The sequence below is a fragment of the Nuphar pumila genome, chromosome 7 (genome assembly GCF_984573655.1).
Source record: "Nuphar pumila chromosome 7, dmNupPumi1.hap1.1, whole genome shotgun sequence".
Lineage (NCBI taxonomy): Eukaryota > Viridiplantae > Streptophyta > Magnoliopsida > Nymphaeales > Nymphaeaceae > Nuphar > Nuphar pumila.
In genome coordinates this window covers 4,004,098-4,024,702 of record NC_143255.1, presented here as the reverse complement: position 1 = coordinate 4,024,702, position 20,605 = coordinate 4,004,098, and the positions used below count along the sequence as shown (strand labels likewise).

Below are 20,605 nucleotides of genomic sequence, written 5' to 3'. Positions count from 1 at the left end.
CAGTTGGATTTCATGAACTTGGTGAAGTTTCATGTATTATCTACGCAGTTACGTGCATACTCAGGGTACCAGCTTCACGTGGCCATTGGGCCATTGGGATTGTGTTTATGAGTCATAAATATCATTCAGAAGTGAGGTCAGTAAGTAGCATCATACATTACACTTAACACCATTACTCAATATGGGCACATTTATTGCACCATAGCTGGGTGTTGTATATCATAATGGCACCCTGTAGGGTATACTGCCCAATTAGGGTCAGACAGTGGTACTGTGTAGGGCATGTATTAAGTAACCATTTCGAATTAAGCTACTGGATCCAACTATAGTTTGTACACGACCCGAATTCGTATTGATTTCTCTAGGAGTTCTTCAGTCCTGATTAGGTAACCAAGTAATAGCTAGTTGTTACTTGTCTCTGTTTCAAATTCTCACCGTTAAAAATAGCTTACTATCAAAGAACTTAAAAAAAAAAATTTGTTTAAAATTTCGGACAGTGACATAGATGGCACTAGTTTTTAGCATAATGCCATAACTGACAAACTGAAATATATAACAAACATGGCGAATTTACTGTTTTATATGACAGTTTTGATCTTTTGTTTTATTGAAATCATGGTGCCTGTATTTTTTTTCTAGCAACAACTTACACGACTTGATTTTTCTAGGCGACAAATTACATGGTGCATGATTTTTTCAAGCGATAATTAGACAAGTAGTTTGATCAAGGTGCAAAAATTTTCAGGCAATAATTAGCCAAAAAATAATTAGCCAAAATTTTCAGGCAATAAAAAGGTATAATTAATTGTCAAAAAAATAATTAGCCAATTTTTTTATATTTTGAATCATGAAGTGGCTATGTTTGTCATATTTTTTTAGTCTCGGACCCTAGTCTTTACAAATATGCTGACAAAGTTTTCTAATTTCTTAAAAACCACCCAAAAATTTCACCCTAATTAAGTAGATTACCTCAAATTAAAGGTGGCTATCATTCAACTCAAAATTGCACTTATGAAATTAACTAAAAGTTCATTTTTGTTCTAACCTTTTCACTAATCCTTGACCTAAATTCGTTGTCTCGAACAACAAAACCAATCGAACGATAACAATCTTGCCCTGGTTTAGTAATCTTTAACAGGGTTCGTTTAACTCCATAATTGTCATTAACCTAAGATTTAACTTAGTGTGGTAGAGAAAGGAAGACGTCTGTTTAATTATGGCAAAGGTTTAGGAGTTATTTGAAAAGTTCAAAAAAACATGCTGGGTATGTCAAATTTGATAATAAATTTGGTGAGAAATTGAAATAACCCGAAAAAAAAAAACGATCTTATGCAAAGGTGATATGGTAGTACCTTCTGCTGTATTGATTGTAACAACAAAGTAGTAGTAACACCAAGGCTGTTTTTATTGGAACATGGATCACAAAAGTTAGATCCAGATGTAAAATGGATCAAAACAAACTGGACCTAAATCCTAACCTTGGTCGGATCAGACTGGTCAAGATCCAGGTTCAACCCTACTTGGACGGTTCCAGATTTTTCTAGTAATATACAAGGTATTGAGCTTCAAGTAATGTGGCCTATGGAATGTACACACTTGGACTCGCACCCTAATCGGGCATATTATTCTTGGATATGGATGTTAAAATAAGATCCAAATATATATTCTGATTGGATTGAGATCCACGTGATCAAACCTTTTTTTGGATCTGGATTTAAAATTCTGGTTTGCATTTTATGTCTGATTTACATTCATGTTCTACTCAAATCTGATCTGTTTTGCATTCTTCAACATTTTTTAGATTGTATGAACATTTAGGGCAACTTACATATAAGCACATAATACATGGTGAATTTATCTTTAGCTTCCTCATTTTTGAAATATTTGCGATAACTTCTTGCTTTTTTAAGAAATTGCTGAAAATGGCTGTTGTTTTTTACTTTTAGCTTCTAAATTTATTTATTTACCCCGTATTGTACCCACAAGAATAAATAGAAGCTTGACGAATCTCTAAGAGCAATGGGTAATTTTATGGAGTTTTATGCTGCCAAAACAATGGCCGTACATATGACAGGCAGAGCCAGCGCGACTAGGTCTCTAATCCTTGAGCCGCTTGAGCTGGTTTCTTTGTTTAAAAGAAAAAGAGACGTAGTAAACACAAATCTGTCATACGTTAGGCACTCATACATAATTTACCCTAAGCTTTAAAAATTGGATCCGAGTTCAACTCCTTTACCACTCTGGATACGATCCACATTTTCGGTTTGGATTATGACTTGCTATTTGAATTCGGAGTCGGATCCACCATGTCTATTTCAGTCAATTTCACCCATATTGCCGAAGGACGTGCCTACCAATAAAGTCCATGCTCAATTGGGTTCGGATTACGACTTGCTACCCAATATTTGAATTCGGATTTGAATCTACCATGTACATTTCAGTCACTTTCACCCACATGGCACTTGACCTTAGAATGTCCCCAACTACGGATCGCCTGCATGGCAGTAAAGTCCACGCCAAAAAATATCGTGTTTTGGAGATTTGGCCACGTGTAACCTCAACCAATAAGAGCCGTCCATCAACTTCCAGGACCCCCCCCCTAGTCCTCTCCTATATAAGGAGAGCACATTTAGCCAAGAGATCCACACCAAACACAAGAGAGAGAGAGAGAGAGAGAGAGAGAGAGAGAATGGTGTTCTTCTGCTGCTTCGTGGACCAGAAGAGGACGATGGGGAGCACCAAGCCGGCGGCAGGGCTCTGTTCGCGTTGCGGGTCCGGGGCACGGGTAGCGGATATGAAGACCTCGACCAGATTCCTCACAGTCCCCTTCTACTGGCGCACCTGGAGGGCCATCATCTGCTCCTTCTGTGGTGCCATCCTCAGGTCCTATGCCTGAATAACCACCACCACCACCACTATTTCCTCCACCTCTTTCGCGATCTCGGAAGCCACCAGGCGCGAAGTTTATGGAGATTGCAGAGTTGGAAATGTAAAGTGATCTGGAAAGCTTTGGTGTTCTTTAATGGAATCAATGGTTAACCACTAAGCTTGTTTGCACATACATTTTTCCCTTAGTCTTTTTAGCCTTTTTTAAAGTTAGGTTCTACACGAGCTAATGAACAATTGATCAAACGATATGGTTTGGCTAAAATGGTGTTTGAGCAGATCCGGTACTCAGGCATGACAAGCTAGAAATATGGCCCCTCAACAGTATCGGACTCAGGTAAAAGTAGAACCAGACTCGAACCAGATTTGACATGATGATACTGGGTCGGGACCCAGAACCCACTACAAGAAAAGCCATACCCAGATTCTATAAGGACTACATGAACCAGACCCATACCATACCTGGAAAAATAATATTATTTTACATTGAAAATTTGTGGATCTTAATCGGAACTTTGGTCGGGCCTGTGTCTGGTATAAAATTTCATAAACCATACCCGGTTCCATGCGTTAATCGGACCCTTTGGGTTTGACCCGGATTCTAATCGGATCTTCTTATTTATCACCAAACCCTGACCCTATAGGGTTTGGTATGGGTAGGGTTCGGGTCAAACCCGACACCCCTAGTTTTTGCCTGAGAGTTTTACAAATGGGGAGCCCTTGCGAGCGATTGTTTGACCATATTTTTGTTTTTAGGATTAGCAATTGTTTGACCATATTTTTGTTTTTAGGATTCACCTTGTGTTGGGACGTTGCAAGTTCGAATCCCAATGGTACAGTTGTACTAAACAATAGTCTCCACCCATTTAATGGTTGAATTAATGCAATGTTACCATCCGCAAATAGGCCCAAAATCGATTCAATAAAGGCTCCGATTTGGCCCTCTTATAGAATCAGCCGATTCAACCCCGATTCACCTCAAATCAGACAGATCGAATCAGCCCGATTCAGGCTGAATAAGGGTTTTAATATTTTTTCTTCAAAATTTATATTATTTTTTAAATTTAAAAAATACCATTTTACTAAATCAGCTCTATTCGATTCAAATTTGAATCGTCTCTGAATCGTTTTTTGAAAATCGATACTGGTCTGAAACCGATTCTGATAATATTGGTTGAATGTGTTTGGGAGAAGAAGAAGGGGAGGTGGGGAGAAGTGTGATGATGGTATTTTATGGGAGTTAATGTTACAGCCAAGATATTTTGGGTATGGGGTCTGTCTTTCTTTACTGCTACTGCCAGTGTTTGGTTTCTACTGGGGCTGTGAATGGCTGGTACTTAAATGGTAGAGAAGATGGAAATGGCAGAGGAGAACCATGATGGTTTTGAAGGAAGTTGGTAAATGAAGTTGGAATTGAAGAGGAGTGGTTGGTTGGGGACAGTTGGGGAAATGCTTTATTGGTGACCCAAGCATGATGGAGAAAGGAAATGAAAATAGTGTGGAAATTGCCTGACTTTCATCAGAAAAGGATGGATCCATGCCTGAACCATAATGAAACAAAATAAAAATAAAAAAACAACAAAATATGGCAGCCAAAAACTCGCAAGAAATAGATTTTTTTGAGAAACTTGTATTTTTTGGGCAAAATATCAACAATAAAATGTAATTTTATAAAAATGCAAATAAAATGAAATTGCAGAGGCTTTGAAGAAAATGAAATCAAGAAGGGCAGTTGGCCCAGATGGTATACCTATCGAGGCTTGGAAATGCTTGGGAGAGAAAGGTTTAGAATGGTTGACAAATCTTTTTAACAAGATTTGGCGGACAAATAAGATGCCTAATGAGTGGAGGAAGAGTACTTTGGTGCCTCTATTTAAGAATAAAGGTGATATACAAGATTGCACAAACTATCGTGGTATAAAACTCATGAGTCATACTATGAAACTTTGGGAGAGGGTGATTGAGTCTAGGTTGAGGAAGATTGTCATGATATCGGAGAATCAATTTGGTTTTATGCCTGGAAGATCAACTATGGAAGCTATACATCTTCTTAGACAACTTATTGAGAGAAATAGAGAGATGAACAAAGATTTTCATATGGTTTTTATTGATTTGGAGAAGGCTTACGATAGAGTACCTAGGGACGTTCTCTGGTGGACAATGATGAAGAAAGGTGTTTCTCTCAAGTACATTAGTATAATTAAAGATATGTATGAAGGAATAGTAACCAATGTCCGCACTTGTGGAGGGGTGACAACCAATTTTCCTATAACGGTTGGGTTACATCAATGATCTGCTTTAAGCCCTTTCCTATTTGCTATAGTGATGGATGAGCTTACGAGATCAATTCAAGAAAATGTGCCGTGGTGTATGTTGTTTGCTGATGATATTATTTTGATTGATGAGTCTAGAGCTGGGGTTAATGCTAAGTTAGAATTATGGAGACAGACATTGAAAGCAAGAGGTTTTAAGTTGAGTAAGAGTAAGACAGAATACATGAAATGTCGATTTAGTAAGCAACGAAGTAATGATGGGAGTGTAGTGAAGCTTGGTGAGCACGAATTACCGGTGGATGATTCTTTCAAATATTTGGGATCTATCATTCAAAAGTATGGAGAAATTGATGGAGATGTAAATCATAGGATAAAGGTTGGGTGGATGAAATGGAAGAGTGCAACTGGAGTGTTGTGCGATCGTAGAATGCCATTGCGGTTGAAGGGAAAGTTTTATAGGATGACTATTAGGCCCGCTTTACTATATAGTACGGAATGTTAGGCTGCCAAGAGACATCATATTCAAAAAATGAGTGTAGCTGAGATGCGTATGCTGAGATGGATGTGTGGAAATACAATAAAAGATAAGATTCGGAACGAGGAGATACGTAAGAAGGTAGGCGTTGCACCCATTGAAAATAAGATGAGAGAGAATCGTTTACGGTGGTTTGGACATATTCGACGAAGGCCTAATGATGCTCCAGTTAGAAGGATGGAGAGATGAGAAAATATATTAGTTAAAAGAGGTCGGGGTAGGCCTAGGAAGACATGGATAGAGGTGATAAGAAAGGATATGAATGCTTTGAACCTCACCGAGGACATGGCATTGGATAGAAATGAATGGAGGAGAAGGATTCATGTGGAAGACCCATAATGATTTTCTTTGTTGGTTCATATCGCCGACCCCAATTGTTTTGGGATGAAGGCGTAGTTGTTGTTGTTGTTGAAAAATGCAAATAAAAAATGGATTTAAACATAATTTTTTTATGATAAATATAGTTGATGAAAGATAAATATCACGTTTAAAATGTGATATTTATGTTTCTAGGAAAATCATGATATTTCAAAAAATATCGCAAGAAATTAAAGTTTAAAACTTTCAGATAATTTCTCACTATATTTTGGTGAGTTTCTCATAAATCTCATGGTATTTGTCACACAAGCTGGAATCATAGTAACAAAAGTTTTTATCGACAAAATCTCGCTTTTTCAAAAACTTGCAAGAAAATAATTTTTTTTTCATAATTCTTGTTTTTTTTTTGCAAAATCTTGGCAATAAATAAATAATATAAAAATAATTTTATAAGAAAATATTAATAAAATTTATTAAAAACTAAAAATACATGGTTTTTTCATGATAAATAACCATTTAAAACATAAATATTGTGATTAAATAACGGTATTTATGTTTTTTCATAAATCTCATGATATTTTGAAAATCTCGAAAGAAATTGCCGTTTTAAGCTTTTTGGCAATTTCTCGTCATATTATCGCAAGATTTTCATAAATCTCGCCATATTTGTTAGTATGGCTGGAATCCGCCAGGTCAGGATTGCGAATCAGACGCCATTCATTGCAGGATCAGGTGCAATCTAATTTGCACAAATGCAATGTAGCGCCGCACCTGATGACCCGCCATCTTCTATTGTACAGCCTGTCAGAGTGGGGCCAACAGCAGCAGATAGATGGTGATAAGGTGCGGCTGCACATTGCATTTGTGCAATTGGATTGCACCTGATCCCAACACCAAGATGAACGTCACCTGAAGACTACCAAGTCAACGGTGCTCTAAAGAAATCCTAACTGTTCAATTTTGCATCCCCCGATGTTTATCTAGAAAATGGACGGCATCCTTTCATTTGGTGGGTCTTGGGCAATGTTGTTAGTATCGGAATCGGACCTGTATCATTTTTTTTATAAAATACCAGTATCTTGCCATATCATATCGAACCTATATCGTTTGGTATCGGTCTATTTAAAAATAAAAATTTTAATAAAAAAACATAAAAAAAAATAAAACACAATATTAAAAATAAAAAATTTATGAAAAAATATAAAAAATTATGATCCGCGGGACACGACACAGAACAATGCATAACCCTGAAGCACATGTCTAAGCTATGGTCAAATATTTCAATCTTGGATCTGATCAAAGTATCACGTAAACATCACAAGGCAGTAGAAGATATTCTCAGAAAGGACTGTACTATCCCTCATTCAACTGAGCCAGCCAGCCTCTCGATCGGCACTAGTTGGGAAAATAATGACTCAAATGCCAATCACATTTTTAGAAGAAAATATCCCCAAGCCTCTCTTTCTCCATGCAAAGGGCGCTGTAAATTAATGGGATTTTTTGTCCCTAATTGCCTAGTTGATGGAGGAGGTGGTATGAACATTTTTTCATATATAGTCACCAAGCGATTAGTGATCTCAATATCTGAGTTCAGGAACCACGCAATCCAAATCAATGGCTATATATGATGGAAATACCACGACCAGGGAACCATATGATCTGAAAATAGGAGTTGGACCCATAAACCACAACAAATTTTTTCATGCCATGGATATTTCATCCTACAATATGTTGCTTGGATGACCATTGATCCAAGAGTTGAAGGCCATCCCTTCTACATACCATCAATGCATCAAGATCCCTTGGCAAGATAGAATTGTGGTTATTTTCTCAGATGACCCTACCATCAGAGTTGCCCAACCCAATGTTGTCAAGGCCCAACGAAGCAAGAAGTAGGCCATGCTAGCCGATCAAGGTTGCAGTGACAAATTATTCCAAGGGGCCTCGCTTTTCAAGATCAACTAGCAGGATATGTGATGGCCATCTTTGGGTGTCACCAAATTATCCCATATTTGTTAAGAATATTGTTAAGAATGGGATATGGACGCTTTCGAGGGTTAGGAAAATGGCATCAAGGTTGTGAAGAGCCAGTTAAGCCTTCGGGTCATTGGGATGAAAAAGGCCTAGGGTTTAAAGTGAAAGGGCCAAGAATGGAGCACACCCGAGCTCACCAACAAAATTCAAGTAAAAGCCAGTTGAAGAGGTTGAGGAGAAATTACCTCACCGGTTCTAAGAAATAGTGACAATCTCCTACTGCAATATTTATATCAACCCCTCCTCCGACCTACGCCAGACAACTTGCATGATATACAACCAAGAACAAAAAAAAAAATAGCCTTGAATGTTTAGGCTTTTCACCTGTTATCGGGGCTATGAAAGGTGGCTTGATGAAAGATGCCAACTAGGTCGACTCCTCTTGGAATTCAAGGCATGGATCAAGAGACAGTTAAGGCATTATTGAGGTCCCAAGGAAGAAAGAAAATGCAAGCTTTACATTTGCAACACGCTTCATCAGGCCATTTATAAAGTTGATGATGAGATAGATGAATTGGAAAATGAAAGCTACACCTTATCAAGGATCATGTATGATTACTAGTGAAGATGGTAGACACCACCCTATCACTAACATTGGCATTGTCCTTATTCATACTCATTCAGGACCCCCACTCTTCTTACTAATAGCATTAGGTGTAATCTTATCTCAGTTTCTCAATTTATTGATCAAATAATTTCTTATATCTCCTTTTCTTCATCTTTCATTTCTGTGAAGAATATTCACACGAACGAATGTTCGTTGAAGGGAGAAGTTGTGGTGGTCTCTATGTGGTGAATCAAGTTCTGTCATTGAGTTCAGCAGTGCCATCACCTTCCTTTCCTTGTTTGTTGCTTATGTCTAGAGTGGGCATCCTGTTACTGAGATTGAGTTATGGCATCCTAGATTAGGGCATTGTAATTCTGGTTTCTTGAATGTCTTGTATAATAAAGATTTTATTCAGTTGAAAGACAAAAATCATGAGAAATCTATTCCTGTGATAGTTGTTGTATTTCTTGTGCATATATTGCCCTGCATATGTGGCTTCAAAACCCTCCGAATTGAGGTCTTGGCCTCAAGGGAACACAGCCCGGAGGTGGCCTACATGGTGGATAAGTTGTGCGATTAAAAACAACAAAGGTGTTGGTCATTCAAAGGCCAAATCAACCCACCAATTCACATGTTCGAGAATCAGGTAGTGAGTAAAAACTGTTGGAAGATGAACCAATTAGTGATGAGGACGTCAAGGTGGAATAGCCTCAAGGACTCCCTTATCACGCTCATGAGCATGTCAGCATCAAATTTGGTGCATATCCATGGTGAGGTGTAAATCCATAAGGTAGACGTGCTTATTGATATGAATATGGAAATCACCCATAATTTTGTTTGCGAAAATGTTACCGAGAGCCATTACATAAAGCACCTCGAATTCGATCCTATGGTCGGGAATAAGACAAAATGCAAAGGTATGGAGGTCTACCTTGTTGTGACCATGAAGCTCCACGGAGCGAGCCTTATGGCTAATCTATATCAACTTCTCATCTTTAAAGTTCATGTGGTACTCAAAGTCCAATGGCTTAAAAGCATAGAGCCCATAGAGCGAGACTTTTTTGACGATAATGATGGACTATGTGGACAAGGTGTTAATTTGACAAGGATCAAGTTCACATATTTGATCTGGGTGGAGCGAAGAATCAGTTGGCCAATGGTCTCTTCAACTTTAGAGACAAAGTGGTGTACAGTGTGGTGGTCTATTACGGTCCAAAATCGGCCCCAGTTTGTCTTGGTGATCTTTTGATTTCAATAGAATTTGATGTTTCAATTTTTTGTTCTAATGCAGTTGGTGTAGTGGGTCAATGAGTTTTGATATTAGTTTTTAGTTTCTTTGTTTCTAAAGAAGTGAATCGGGTTTGTACAGGTTAAGATCCAATAGTCGTTCCTAATCCTAGTCCATCTAGATATTTAAACCCAATAAGGGAATCAAATCCGAATGGGATTTCAAACCCAGGAGGAAATCCAGATGGCATCCAAGACCAATGCTAAGATAGATAACCCAATCATCATGGGACCGGCATATTTTAACATGGTAGCTTTGGTGGTGGGTCAAAAGCAAGCCCTACTTAGGAAAAATGTTAACTTTCTATGAAGTTTTTAGAATTGAGATCTCATCTCTTGTACATGACATGTCAATTTTTTGTCTCTCTTCATGAGGAAGAGTCAATAGACACACGTCCACACCAAGAATAAAAAGAAGAAAGACAAGCCGGGATCATAGGAGTGCACCAATTTGAGAGGAGGCAAAGGCAAGCAAGTGGGGACATTGGAGAACCAAAATGTGAACATAGGTCCAACTTAGATAGTATTTCTTTTTCTCTAAATTATGCTTTTGGTAAGTTTTAGATCTTGTTAGGAATCAATTAAGGAGGGACTCTAGTCAGTCCAACTGACCCCTTTGTAGTATAGTTTTGACTGATAGTTAGGTCTTATTTTAGCATTTAGAGAGCGTATGAGTTTTATGATTTGATTTTTACTTTTTGGATTGGAGCTGGACCGAGGCCGAACACTATAAATAGAGGCCTAGGGTTCCCTTGTTTGGTTTTTTATCGAATATGTAATTTATGAAATTGATTTCACCTCTCCTTCTCTAGTTGTCTCTCTCTCTCTTTGAACATTCATCTCTCTCTTCTCTTCTTCTTCCTTCTTCGCTTTCTCTCTCTCTCACCTCTCTCACGTTTATCTCTCTTCTCTCTCTCACCTGGACGTGGGGCTAGCCCCACACGGAAGGCTGGTTGAACTGTTGTAAGGGCCCAAACCCTTCTAGCTCCTAGGCATTATCTAATGATGGCGTCTGAACTAGGGATTCAACGAGGTGTTTCTCTCTAGTCGTAGTTCTGCTAGTGTTCCTAGAGATATTTTAGAGGTGTTCCTAACTCATCCCAACCTTTGGAGCCTCTTTGAACTGTCCCATAACCCGAGTCTATTCGAGAGTCAAAAATCGCACCCACAGAGTTAGTGTTGCTTGCATACCAAGATTGATATGATTATTGAAACTAACCTAGACTTTCTCTAGTGTCTCAAGCCTATACCAAACCTCAACCCACATCCTAGGACCTGTCCATATCATATCCAACCCTTGGACGAAGCCCTTGCCCCAATCTTTGTCCTGTAGAACACAAACTCCCCAAAATGTACCTATCTAATTTAGTCGATTGAACTTGCTTAGACTGTCTGACCGTTCCATGCCATTTTCAGCTTGTTTGCATGTCCCAGATTGTATCCAACTGTCATAGTGATTTGCACACATCCTTAAGCATATCTTAGAATCCTTGGTTTAGATACAAACTCAATCAAACCCAAGATCACACGTACATCCAATTCGTCTGGTCTCCTGAGGCTAGACGCAACCCATAACTCATAGGTCCTAGGATCGAAATTTTATGCCTAAAATTTGAGTCGTAATAACACCACATTGTACCACTGGTTGTATGCACACATGACTTGAGACATTGACTATACATCAAACAACACAATTGGGTCCTTTCTTGGGGTGGAAATGAAGGTTTGAATTTCTTTATACTTTCACATTTTTCTTTATGTTTATAAGTATTTATCGTGAACTACCTAAGATATACATAGAAGACATAAAACATTGATGCAATTCAATCAAAATTCTTAGATAAATACAAAGAAGCAAAAAAAATAATTCATTAAACAAATCTTAACAAATATACATTTTGTAATGCATCTAATATACTGTAAAAAAAACTTAAACATAGTAAACATTAATCAATAAATTTGGTGGCAAATATTAAATAATACACAGAAAAAATTAAAAAAATATCCACAACAACTACCCAACATAAATATGCATGAAACTATTAAATGCTCATATCTACAAACAAAATAAAAAGTTAGGAATGAAATAACACAAATACGTAAGGGCCTATAAAATCTACCTTTCGACCTAACTTGGGTGGTCGATGCAAAGGATACAGTAACTTTCATCGGAATACAACAAAAAATTTTCACGAAAATCACCGCAAAGGAAGGAGGAAAATGTTGAAGGTTCTACTGGAAAAAGGGTTAGGGTTCTTTTAAAAAAAAAGTGAGAAAAAAAAATAAAATAAAATAAAATGACTTTAGATATGATTCAACGAGCATGCAAATTTCACAAAACTTCATAACATATTATATGTGCATACCGTCACTTTTTTGTGGATCTTATCAGTTGCTTAAATGAGATTCACATGGTCATATGTGAATATCGTATTATATATGTGAATTTAGTGAAATGTTTGTGAAATTTTTAGTTTCAGTTACCGAAAGTTTGCATATATGGCTATATGAACTTCGAACTATATATATAAATTTAGTACGATATTTGTGAAGTTTCTAAGTTTTAGTTTAACATGCAAATTTGGTTATGCGAACTTCACGAGGTCTGCAAAAAAAATTTATATATGTAAACCTATATTTAAGTGAGTGTTTGTGATGCCGAAGGAGGGTACTGATATATTATGTGGACCTCATAAGGTTCGTTGCGTGAAGGTTAAAATGATCTTTTAAAGCCGGACATTTATCGAATAGAGTACGATCATGTTCCGAGAATAAAATGCGTCTTCCTAAAACGGTCATCCTTGTTTCAATCTGATGTGAGGCATCATCTCTCACTATGTTTGTGACTGTTAAATAATTCTATAAACAAAGCTTCCAAGAGGAATTTGTGATCATATTCATGAAAAAGCTGTAAAATACACAATGCGAATGTAGCGGATATGATCTTTGTCCACATCAAATGAGACGATCCACTAAATTAGTGCAAACATGTAGAGTCTGTCAACATCTTATAATCAAAATGAAGCAAAATGACAAAGCAGCAGAACAGTTCTTTTTCTCAACAGACTGCAAATTTCACTTTGCCCGTGATGGAAGATGTTCAACAGATGTGGGCCACTGCTCATCTGTCACAAAAATACATATACAAGCCGGCACGCAACTCTAGTTCGACACGCAAGTTTGATTTTTTTGAAAAATAGGATGCAGCAACAATGTATCCAACTCGTGTCACCCATGACACCCTCTAAATGGCATGTCACTGTGACAGCTGTTCACCAGATGGCATCCACTGATAAAGTAGGCATGTTTGGTCCAGAAACTGGACAAGTTTTTTGTGTCCATCCAGGTCTCCCGACAATCTGGACACAGCCATTATATGATCTTAAATCCATGCTGCCAATATGTACTTTTGAGTTGTAGGATGATCCTTTTTAATGTTGAAGATGATACTCCTCCACCTGCTTCCCATTAAAGATTTTTCCAGCACCAGCACTACCAAATTTCAATTTGGTTCCAAGCAATTAGATGGTAGGACTTTATTTATGCATAGAATGCGGGTCCCACCTTGAATATAAACGGTTGACCTTCAAGGTTTGATTGGTTCAGATCACAGAGACACTCATGATATTTATCTTTCATTCTTTTCTTACAGATAAGAAGAAATTCTTCTCTCCTTGTGTACAGCATGCAATGTTTTTGTCATGTTCCTCTTAATTTTTTCTTCCACCCACATGGGGCTGAAGATTTCTTGCACCTTTTTCACCTACTGAGTGCACATGCTAAAACCATCATCCGTAGTTGTATACAGGTTTTGTCAAAGAGCAGAACCAGTGCAGTTATGCATGTGTAGGTTAATGAAACACAGTATTCTAGAAGTGAGATGTAAAGTCGCACTCTTGTTGAGAAAAGTGTAAGCTCGTAGATGTTCAGTGGTACAGAGATATGAAAGATCAAACATCTATACTTGCCAGTATATGCTGGATTCCATGTCTATTTCCATGCTCAATTACTTGGTATATGCGCCAAAAAAGTAAAAAGGATTTGGGAACTCTTAGTATGCTTCATCACAAGTCATGCGGGATGCCCATTGGCTTGCTTATATATGATCGAGTAATCGTTAGACTGATTATGTTGGTTTAAGACTTGCTTGGATCAGTAGTATGGAACTAACCCAAGGTAATGATGGAAAAGTTTATTAGCCCATATCGGAGGAGCGATCGGGTGTAAGGGCTTCATGATTCACTCTTTTAAAGTAGGGCATGAAAGACCAAGGTGAAATCCCCCATGTCCCGATTGGTACTAGCAGTAAGCTCGGGCTAACAAGGAATAGCTAATTAAGTCTCAAGTGTCAAGATTTCTTTGGTAGAACAGAGATCTCAACAGAAATTCTAAGATAAAACCTCTGCACATGAAGAAACTGCAAATACACTATCTGCCAACACAAGAAAATTAAACTTTCTGAAAAATGCAAGGCTTCTTGATCAGTAGATCAGATTCAGAATTCTCCTTTCTCCAAACATTTTATCAGCAGATGATTTCAAAATGAAAATACACCACTATTCAGATGGTGCAGAGCGGCAGATGAACAACCATAATGACCATTATAAAAACCCTTATCTAGCTCATTTGAGTGTCAAAGCTCATGTCCCAAAACAAAAGATTGTAACCAAGAAATCAATATCAGGCACACCTTTCGAATTGCCTGTATAACAAGTTTTAGCACAGACCCTTCTTCAAAAGATACAAATATATGATACAGAATCAGATTCTTAAAAATACAGTAATGAACAATGGAGTAAATAAGGGAAAACATTGTGGTAAAATAATTAAAGCAAGCATTCACTAATCTCCTGCAAATCGTGGAAGCCATTTATCTTTCAAATTGAATCTCATCCTGTTGGAAAGCTCAGAGGTGGACAATCTGCATGGTCTATGAATCAGGATTCTCATCTTCCTCTTGGATTGACCAACTGTGAGAACACGGCACTGGTGGTTGCATCTTCCATATCATCATCAGCACCGGAGTGTGCTCCATTGATCATGCTCATACTGTTATCAAAAGGTTGGAGCTGTGGAATTGGTATATCAGCAATATGATTTGTGCTGTTATCATCAGGATCATTAAGTGTTGTGGTTTCCTGAAGCTGAAGCGTGTATTCGAGGTTCCACAACACATCCCCCATTGTCGGCCTTTCAACCCCTTGTTCAGCCAAACATTTCTCTGCTGTTTCACCAAACTTCTTGAGGGATGCGGGATTCACTTTTCCAATTAAACCAGGATCCATGATATGGCTAAGCATGCCCTTCTTCTGCCACATCATTGCCCACTCCGCTATGTTCACTTGGTCTCTCGGGAGTACCGGGTTCAGCGCTGGTCTTGAGCATAAAACTTCCATTAGAACAACCCCAAATGAGTAAACATCTGATTTTTCAGTTAGCTGCTGCCTTCTGAAGTACTCGGGATCAAGGTAACCAAAGCTACCTTTAACAGCAGTACTCACATGAGTTTGGTCCAATGCAGGGCCAGTCTTTGAAAGGCCAAAATCAGCAACTTTGGCGACCAAATTCTCATCTAACAAGATGTTGGTGGTCTTGACATCTCGGTGAATTATGCTCTGAGCCGCTCCTGTGTGAAGATAATGCAGACCTCTAGCAGCTCCAATGCAAATCTCAAGCCTCTGTTTCCATGACAGAGGTGGAAGGTCTGATCCATAAAGATGACTTCTAAGAGGTCCATTGGCCATATATTCATAAACCAAAATCATCTCCGATCTCTCATCACAGTATCCAATCAGAGAAACCAAATGCCTATGCCGAAGCTTGGACAACATTTGAATTTCAGTCTGAAATTCAGTAAGTCCTTGCTCTGATCTTGGATTTCCTCTTTTGACTGCCACATTGATGCCATCATCGAGCGTTCCCTTGTAAACTTTGCCAAAGCCACCCACGCCAAGAAGCAGACCCTCGTCAAACTTGTAGGTGGCATCCATTATCTCTTGGAAAGTGAAGATACGTCCCAAATTAGAATTCGCCAATGAGATGCAGCTTGCAGTTCCACTCTTCTGAGAAGTAGTAGAAACTTTGCTTATGGTGTGAGAATTGCCATATAATGGCAACGGCAACCACGGGTGGGCATGGGGGCGCCTCTTTGATCTCGGTCCAACAAAGCAGCAGTAATACAGAGATATCAACAGAAGTGCAGCCGAGCCACCCACAACCACTCCGAGAACAATTGTCATCTTCTTCTTCTTCTTCTTCATTTCTGAACCAGAATAAATCTCTCGGATGGAAAGAAGGCCCTCCAGGCTTCCAGCATCATTGCTGATCTTCATGATCTCTAATCCATTTAGAGTGGCATTTCTTGTATCCACCACAGACGGATCCGGGCCGACACTAACATTTATGAGAGCTGATCCTGAGGAGGCATTGGAAACAAAATCCGCATAGTATGGTCTTCTCAATATAATGGCCCGCTTGGAGAGATCAAGACCAGCTATGCCATAATCAGAATTGATATAGACATTGAAGATGAGCTGATTCAAAGCGATGCTAATGATATCGCAGAAGTGGAGCCGGATGAAATACAAGAAGCTCGGATCGACAGGGAGAGACCATGTGATGTTGAAGTTCAGGTTGGCGACGTTCGCATTCACCATGGTCTCTGCAGTGGCATAGACCCAATTGGGTGCGATCGCTTGGGTAACAGTCATGCCATCGTTTGGGTAGCTGATGGTGCTCGGATCCACAGATACAACTTTTGCAGAGTTGTAAGAGTAGAGAAAATTCCTATCATTCTCCCAAATTCTCCCCAATGTATCATTAATTGGGGTGATCCTAGGGCCTCCCACATTGAGCCTGTAGACAGTCTCCAGAGCCAAATTGGTTAGGCCACTAAAAGGGGTACCAAGGGAGACCTGCTGGGCCTGATCTACGATCAATTCATCAGGGACAGAGACAACTTCGATCCCGTTCACAAACGAAACCGAACCGTTCATGGGCACGAAGGTTATGGTCAAGTGATCAGATGTCACATTGATTAAATACTCCTTAAACAGATAAGGTTGGATCTGGTTCTTCAGCGTGTGATTGTTCAAGAGCACAAAATCATCAGTCACCACAGTGAGGGAAGTGGAATTCAGAGAGTACCCGGAATTCGGAACAGGGTAGAAGTACAGGCGAACCCAATGCCGGCCTGCGTGGCCGATATCGAACCGATACGAGCTCGGCTTCGTGAAGACGCGGGCCGATTGGTAGATGGGGGAGGGAGCTAAAGAATTAGAGGAAGAAACAGAACTAGACCCTTGGTATGTGAGCACAAGGGAAGGTGACGGTGAATCAGGGACAAAGATCCTGCCTTCCACAGACACATTTTGGGAAGACCCACATGCAATCAAGTAACTATCCACTGGAGTGAAAGCAGCATATGAGCTAATCACAAAATCACCCAGGAACACAGCAAAAACAAGAGAAACAACAGATACCCACCTCAAGAAACCCACCATCATCACCATCTCCACCATCTCCACCATCCCCAAAACCACCCACCAACCCAATTTACACACAAAACTATCACCAATCAAAACTCAATAAAAGGGCACCTTACAAGAAAACACACCCACATGCCCATAACCCCAAAAACAAACACAAACAAAGAAATCAAGAGAATGGGTACCAAAATGAAAAGCTACAGCCTCCCCTTCTTTGGATTTGTTGGGGCAACTACCTTGAGGGGTGTCACCATTGGTTTAGGTGATGAAACTGAAGCAGGAATAAATGGTGATCTGAAGCAGCAGAGGGAGGATGGGGAGAACCATGAAAAGTATCACCATCCAAGGTTTTTTTCTACCTAGCAAAACAGCTACTTCCAGCCTGTAAGTTAAAGGGCAGGATGGCCCACATGAGGGGAGAAAGGATTCCTCCAGAACACTACATAAACCACTTACATATCATAACCAATTAGAAAAATGCAAGTTTTTTTTAGTATGAACAAGTGAAGTGAAACACACATTCAGTCATTCAACAAGCAAATAAAAAATAAAGAAAGAAAATTTTGGGTACAAGCAAGTAGGAATTTAATTGCTTTTTTTTTTTGTGATGAACCCCACAAAAAGCTCATTACTTCGCACTTTTTTTTTTATCTCCCAACGGCTTCAAATTAAATTGGTCTAAATGGTCATTGGCCATGGACTGTATTTTTTGTATAGAGATTTTTAAGATGGATTGTTTTTCTTTGTCTTCTTGCACCGGGGACGGATATAGAAGGAGAAACGCATGGATTGCATAGATGCTGTCTGGGCATTCAACGGCCATACGCGGCCCACTCAACGCGGTTTCATCCGTTAACGGAGGCGTTTCTATTTGACGGCGTTAACGTGCCGTCGCCGTGAAAAATGAGAGATTGGAGTGAGAATGTTTGGTTGGGGTTGGTGATATGATTGGACGGATGTAAACGGTTCTGACTTGGGGCTTCAAGATTTATGTCAAAATGACAACGTACAAATCGACGCGAGGCTAGGAAATCTTTTTGAGGAAAGAGACACGAGGGTAAGGTTTTTTTTAGGCTACAAGGATTTCGGAAGGTTCTTAAAATTTTTTATGGTTCAAATTTTTTATCTTATTTACCTTTGTAAATTTTGTATTCACGTATTTTTATCTAAATAAATAATATAATTTTACTTCAGAAAATCTTAAATTTATTTTGATGATATATATATATATATATATATATATATATATATATATATATTATAAAAAAGCTAAGCCCTAATTTATAGGTTCTAACACAGCCCAAATATTATGCTATGAGTATCCACACATATTGAGTTATCTGGACAAGCTTGAATCCTTGAAAGAGTTGTTTATGCTTTAGGCACACCTCCTTCCAAATCCATTTCTTTTGGATTCCAGTAGTTCTACTCTCCCCAACTCCTTGCAACTCCCTCCAACATGAGTTCTCAAATAAAGGGTTGATTTTTTAATCAATAATTTTTTTTTTGATATTTTAATATTTCAAAATGTATTTTTATTAAGATATTATTAAAATTTATTTAAAAATGTTTTTTTACAACAAAAAACCCTTAGCGAGAACTGAGCCCCGCATCCCTGCAAAGTAAACTCACGGTGAGGTCATCGATGCTCGAGCCCTTATTGAGCCCATCAGGTAAAGGCACCCCACACAGCCTGTGAGAGTCGAACATGGGATGAAGTGGTCAACACCTTCACACCAAGCCCGCGGCAACTTGGGCAAATTTATTAAAATGTTAAAGTAATAGTCATACCTTTGGGTGTTTGAGTTCTCATGTCTGGTTGGGTCGATTGAGACCACCAAAATGGCATGTCCTTATGGGCAGCTCATTTTGAAGCCTTATCCCAATTCCCAACTACATGTGGTGTGGCTTTTTTTTTTATCTTTGTTGCAAACGCAATTGTGTAAAAACCTCACTATTCTACACGGGTTGGCGTAGTGGGTGCGGCCTTGGTCGCTAGATGGGTGGTCAATGTTCAATTCCCATGAGCATCTTTTCTCAAAGCAAGCCTGACACTCAACATAACCATCAGGGGTGCGTCGTAGCCTCAGAGTTTTATGCTGCTGGCTGAGCTAGCATGACTGAGTCTTTGCTAGCACAGGTGCAGTTCTTTCAAGTTATAAATAACAAAAAAAAAATCTCATTTTTCATTAGCTACCAAGGAGTACACCAACAAGAGGTCAGCTTTACGAGTCATTACTTGCAAAACAAAAACTTTAATTACTTATTATACACTATATTATATTTTATATATTTAAATTTTATTTATTATATGAAATGATTTTGAACTAAGACCTCTTGTTTATACTCAGCTTGTCGAGCCTATTTTACAAGTTTGAACAAGTCTTTTAGAGCCAAATCATGAGTAGCTTGTCCCATTTTCTGGGCTTAGGATTCGAACTAGAAACCCTTAGTTATGATCAATCCATCGATCTTATTCGAGGCCCCTTGTGGAGGCCACTGAGTTTCAAATCAGTGCCTGGTTTGGAGCATGGACAGCAGTTTGGACTTTGTGATAACCGGATCCAATAAAACTATTGGATCAATGAGGAGGGTCCATATCAGCGCTTGTTATGTGAGATTCAGTTCACGTTGACTGACAGCTTTGAAGAAATTTTAGGTTTGGCTCAATCCCGATCCTGCTGGCAGACCGAATATGTATACTTGGACCTAATTTGGGGTCCAAAATTCTGGTGTTGTAAACAGGTTGATGGCATCTAGGTCTGTATTTAGATCTGGATATATGGTCTAGGTCCAAGGCTCGTCTAATTCTAGTTTCTTACTTGGCTTGTGGTCCACAAGTCTCAATTCATAATCAGATCCAAGACTATAGTGAGATCCGAGTCATATTCCATTCTGGGACCTAGATCCATTCTTTAAGATCCAGATACCATGTTGCATATTATCGGCTCTAGTCAAATAGAGTTTGGCATGACCAACAAGTATCCGCGGATGTAAACGAGGCGGATTCAGTTTGGATCTATGCTTTACTGAATCTGACCTGATCAGATTTTTCATAAATGGATCCAGAGTCGGATTCGTATTACAATGAAAAAAAAACAAAGTTAAACCCGATCCGCATACTACTAAATTAAAATTTGCTAGTAGGATGTAACAGCAGCATGCCTTTGGGTCCAGATTAGAATGTATATGATCTATAGTGAATCCAGTTCCAATTATTAATCTGATACCACTTCTG

The 20,605-nt window shown here is 38.8% G+C and overlaps 2 protein-coding genes across 2 annotated transcripts; one reads left to right on the top strand and one right to left on the bottom strand.

Annotated features, from left to right (window-relative positions):
• Positions 1–2,660: 2,660 nt before the first annotated feature.
• LOC149830910 (uncharacterized) lies at positions 2,661–3,059 on the top strand. The gene has a single exon (XM_090011912.1). The coding sequence runs from the start codon at positions 2,690–2,692 to the stop codon at positions 2,894–2,896; it is 207 nt and encodes a 68-aa protein (XP_089868038.1). The 5' UTR covers positions 2,661–2,689; the 3' UTR covers positions 2,897–3,059.
• Positions 3,060–14,532: 11,473 nt separating this feature from the next.
• On the bottom strand, positions 14,533–17,723 carry LOC149830909 (receptor-like protein kinase THESEUS 1). Its single transcript, XM_090013542.1, has one exon. The coding sequence runs from the start codon at positions 17,407–17,409 to the stop codon at positions 14,827–14,829; it is 2,583 nt and encodes an 860-aa protein (XP_089869668.1). The 5' UTR covers positions 17,410–17,723; the 3' UTR covers positions 14,533–14,826.
• Positions 17,724–20,605: the final 2,882 nt, after the last annotated feature.

Coding starts and splice junctions, on each gene's coding strand:
- LOC149830910 (XM_090011912.1), top strand. CDS start 2,690: ATGGTGTTCTTCTGCTGCTTCGTGGACCAGAAGAGGACGATGGGGAGC.
- LOC149830909 (XM_090013542.1), bottom strand. CDS start 17,409: ATGGTGGAGATGGTGGAGATGGTGATGATGGTGGGTTTCTTGAGGTGG.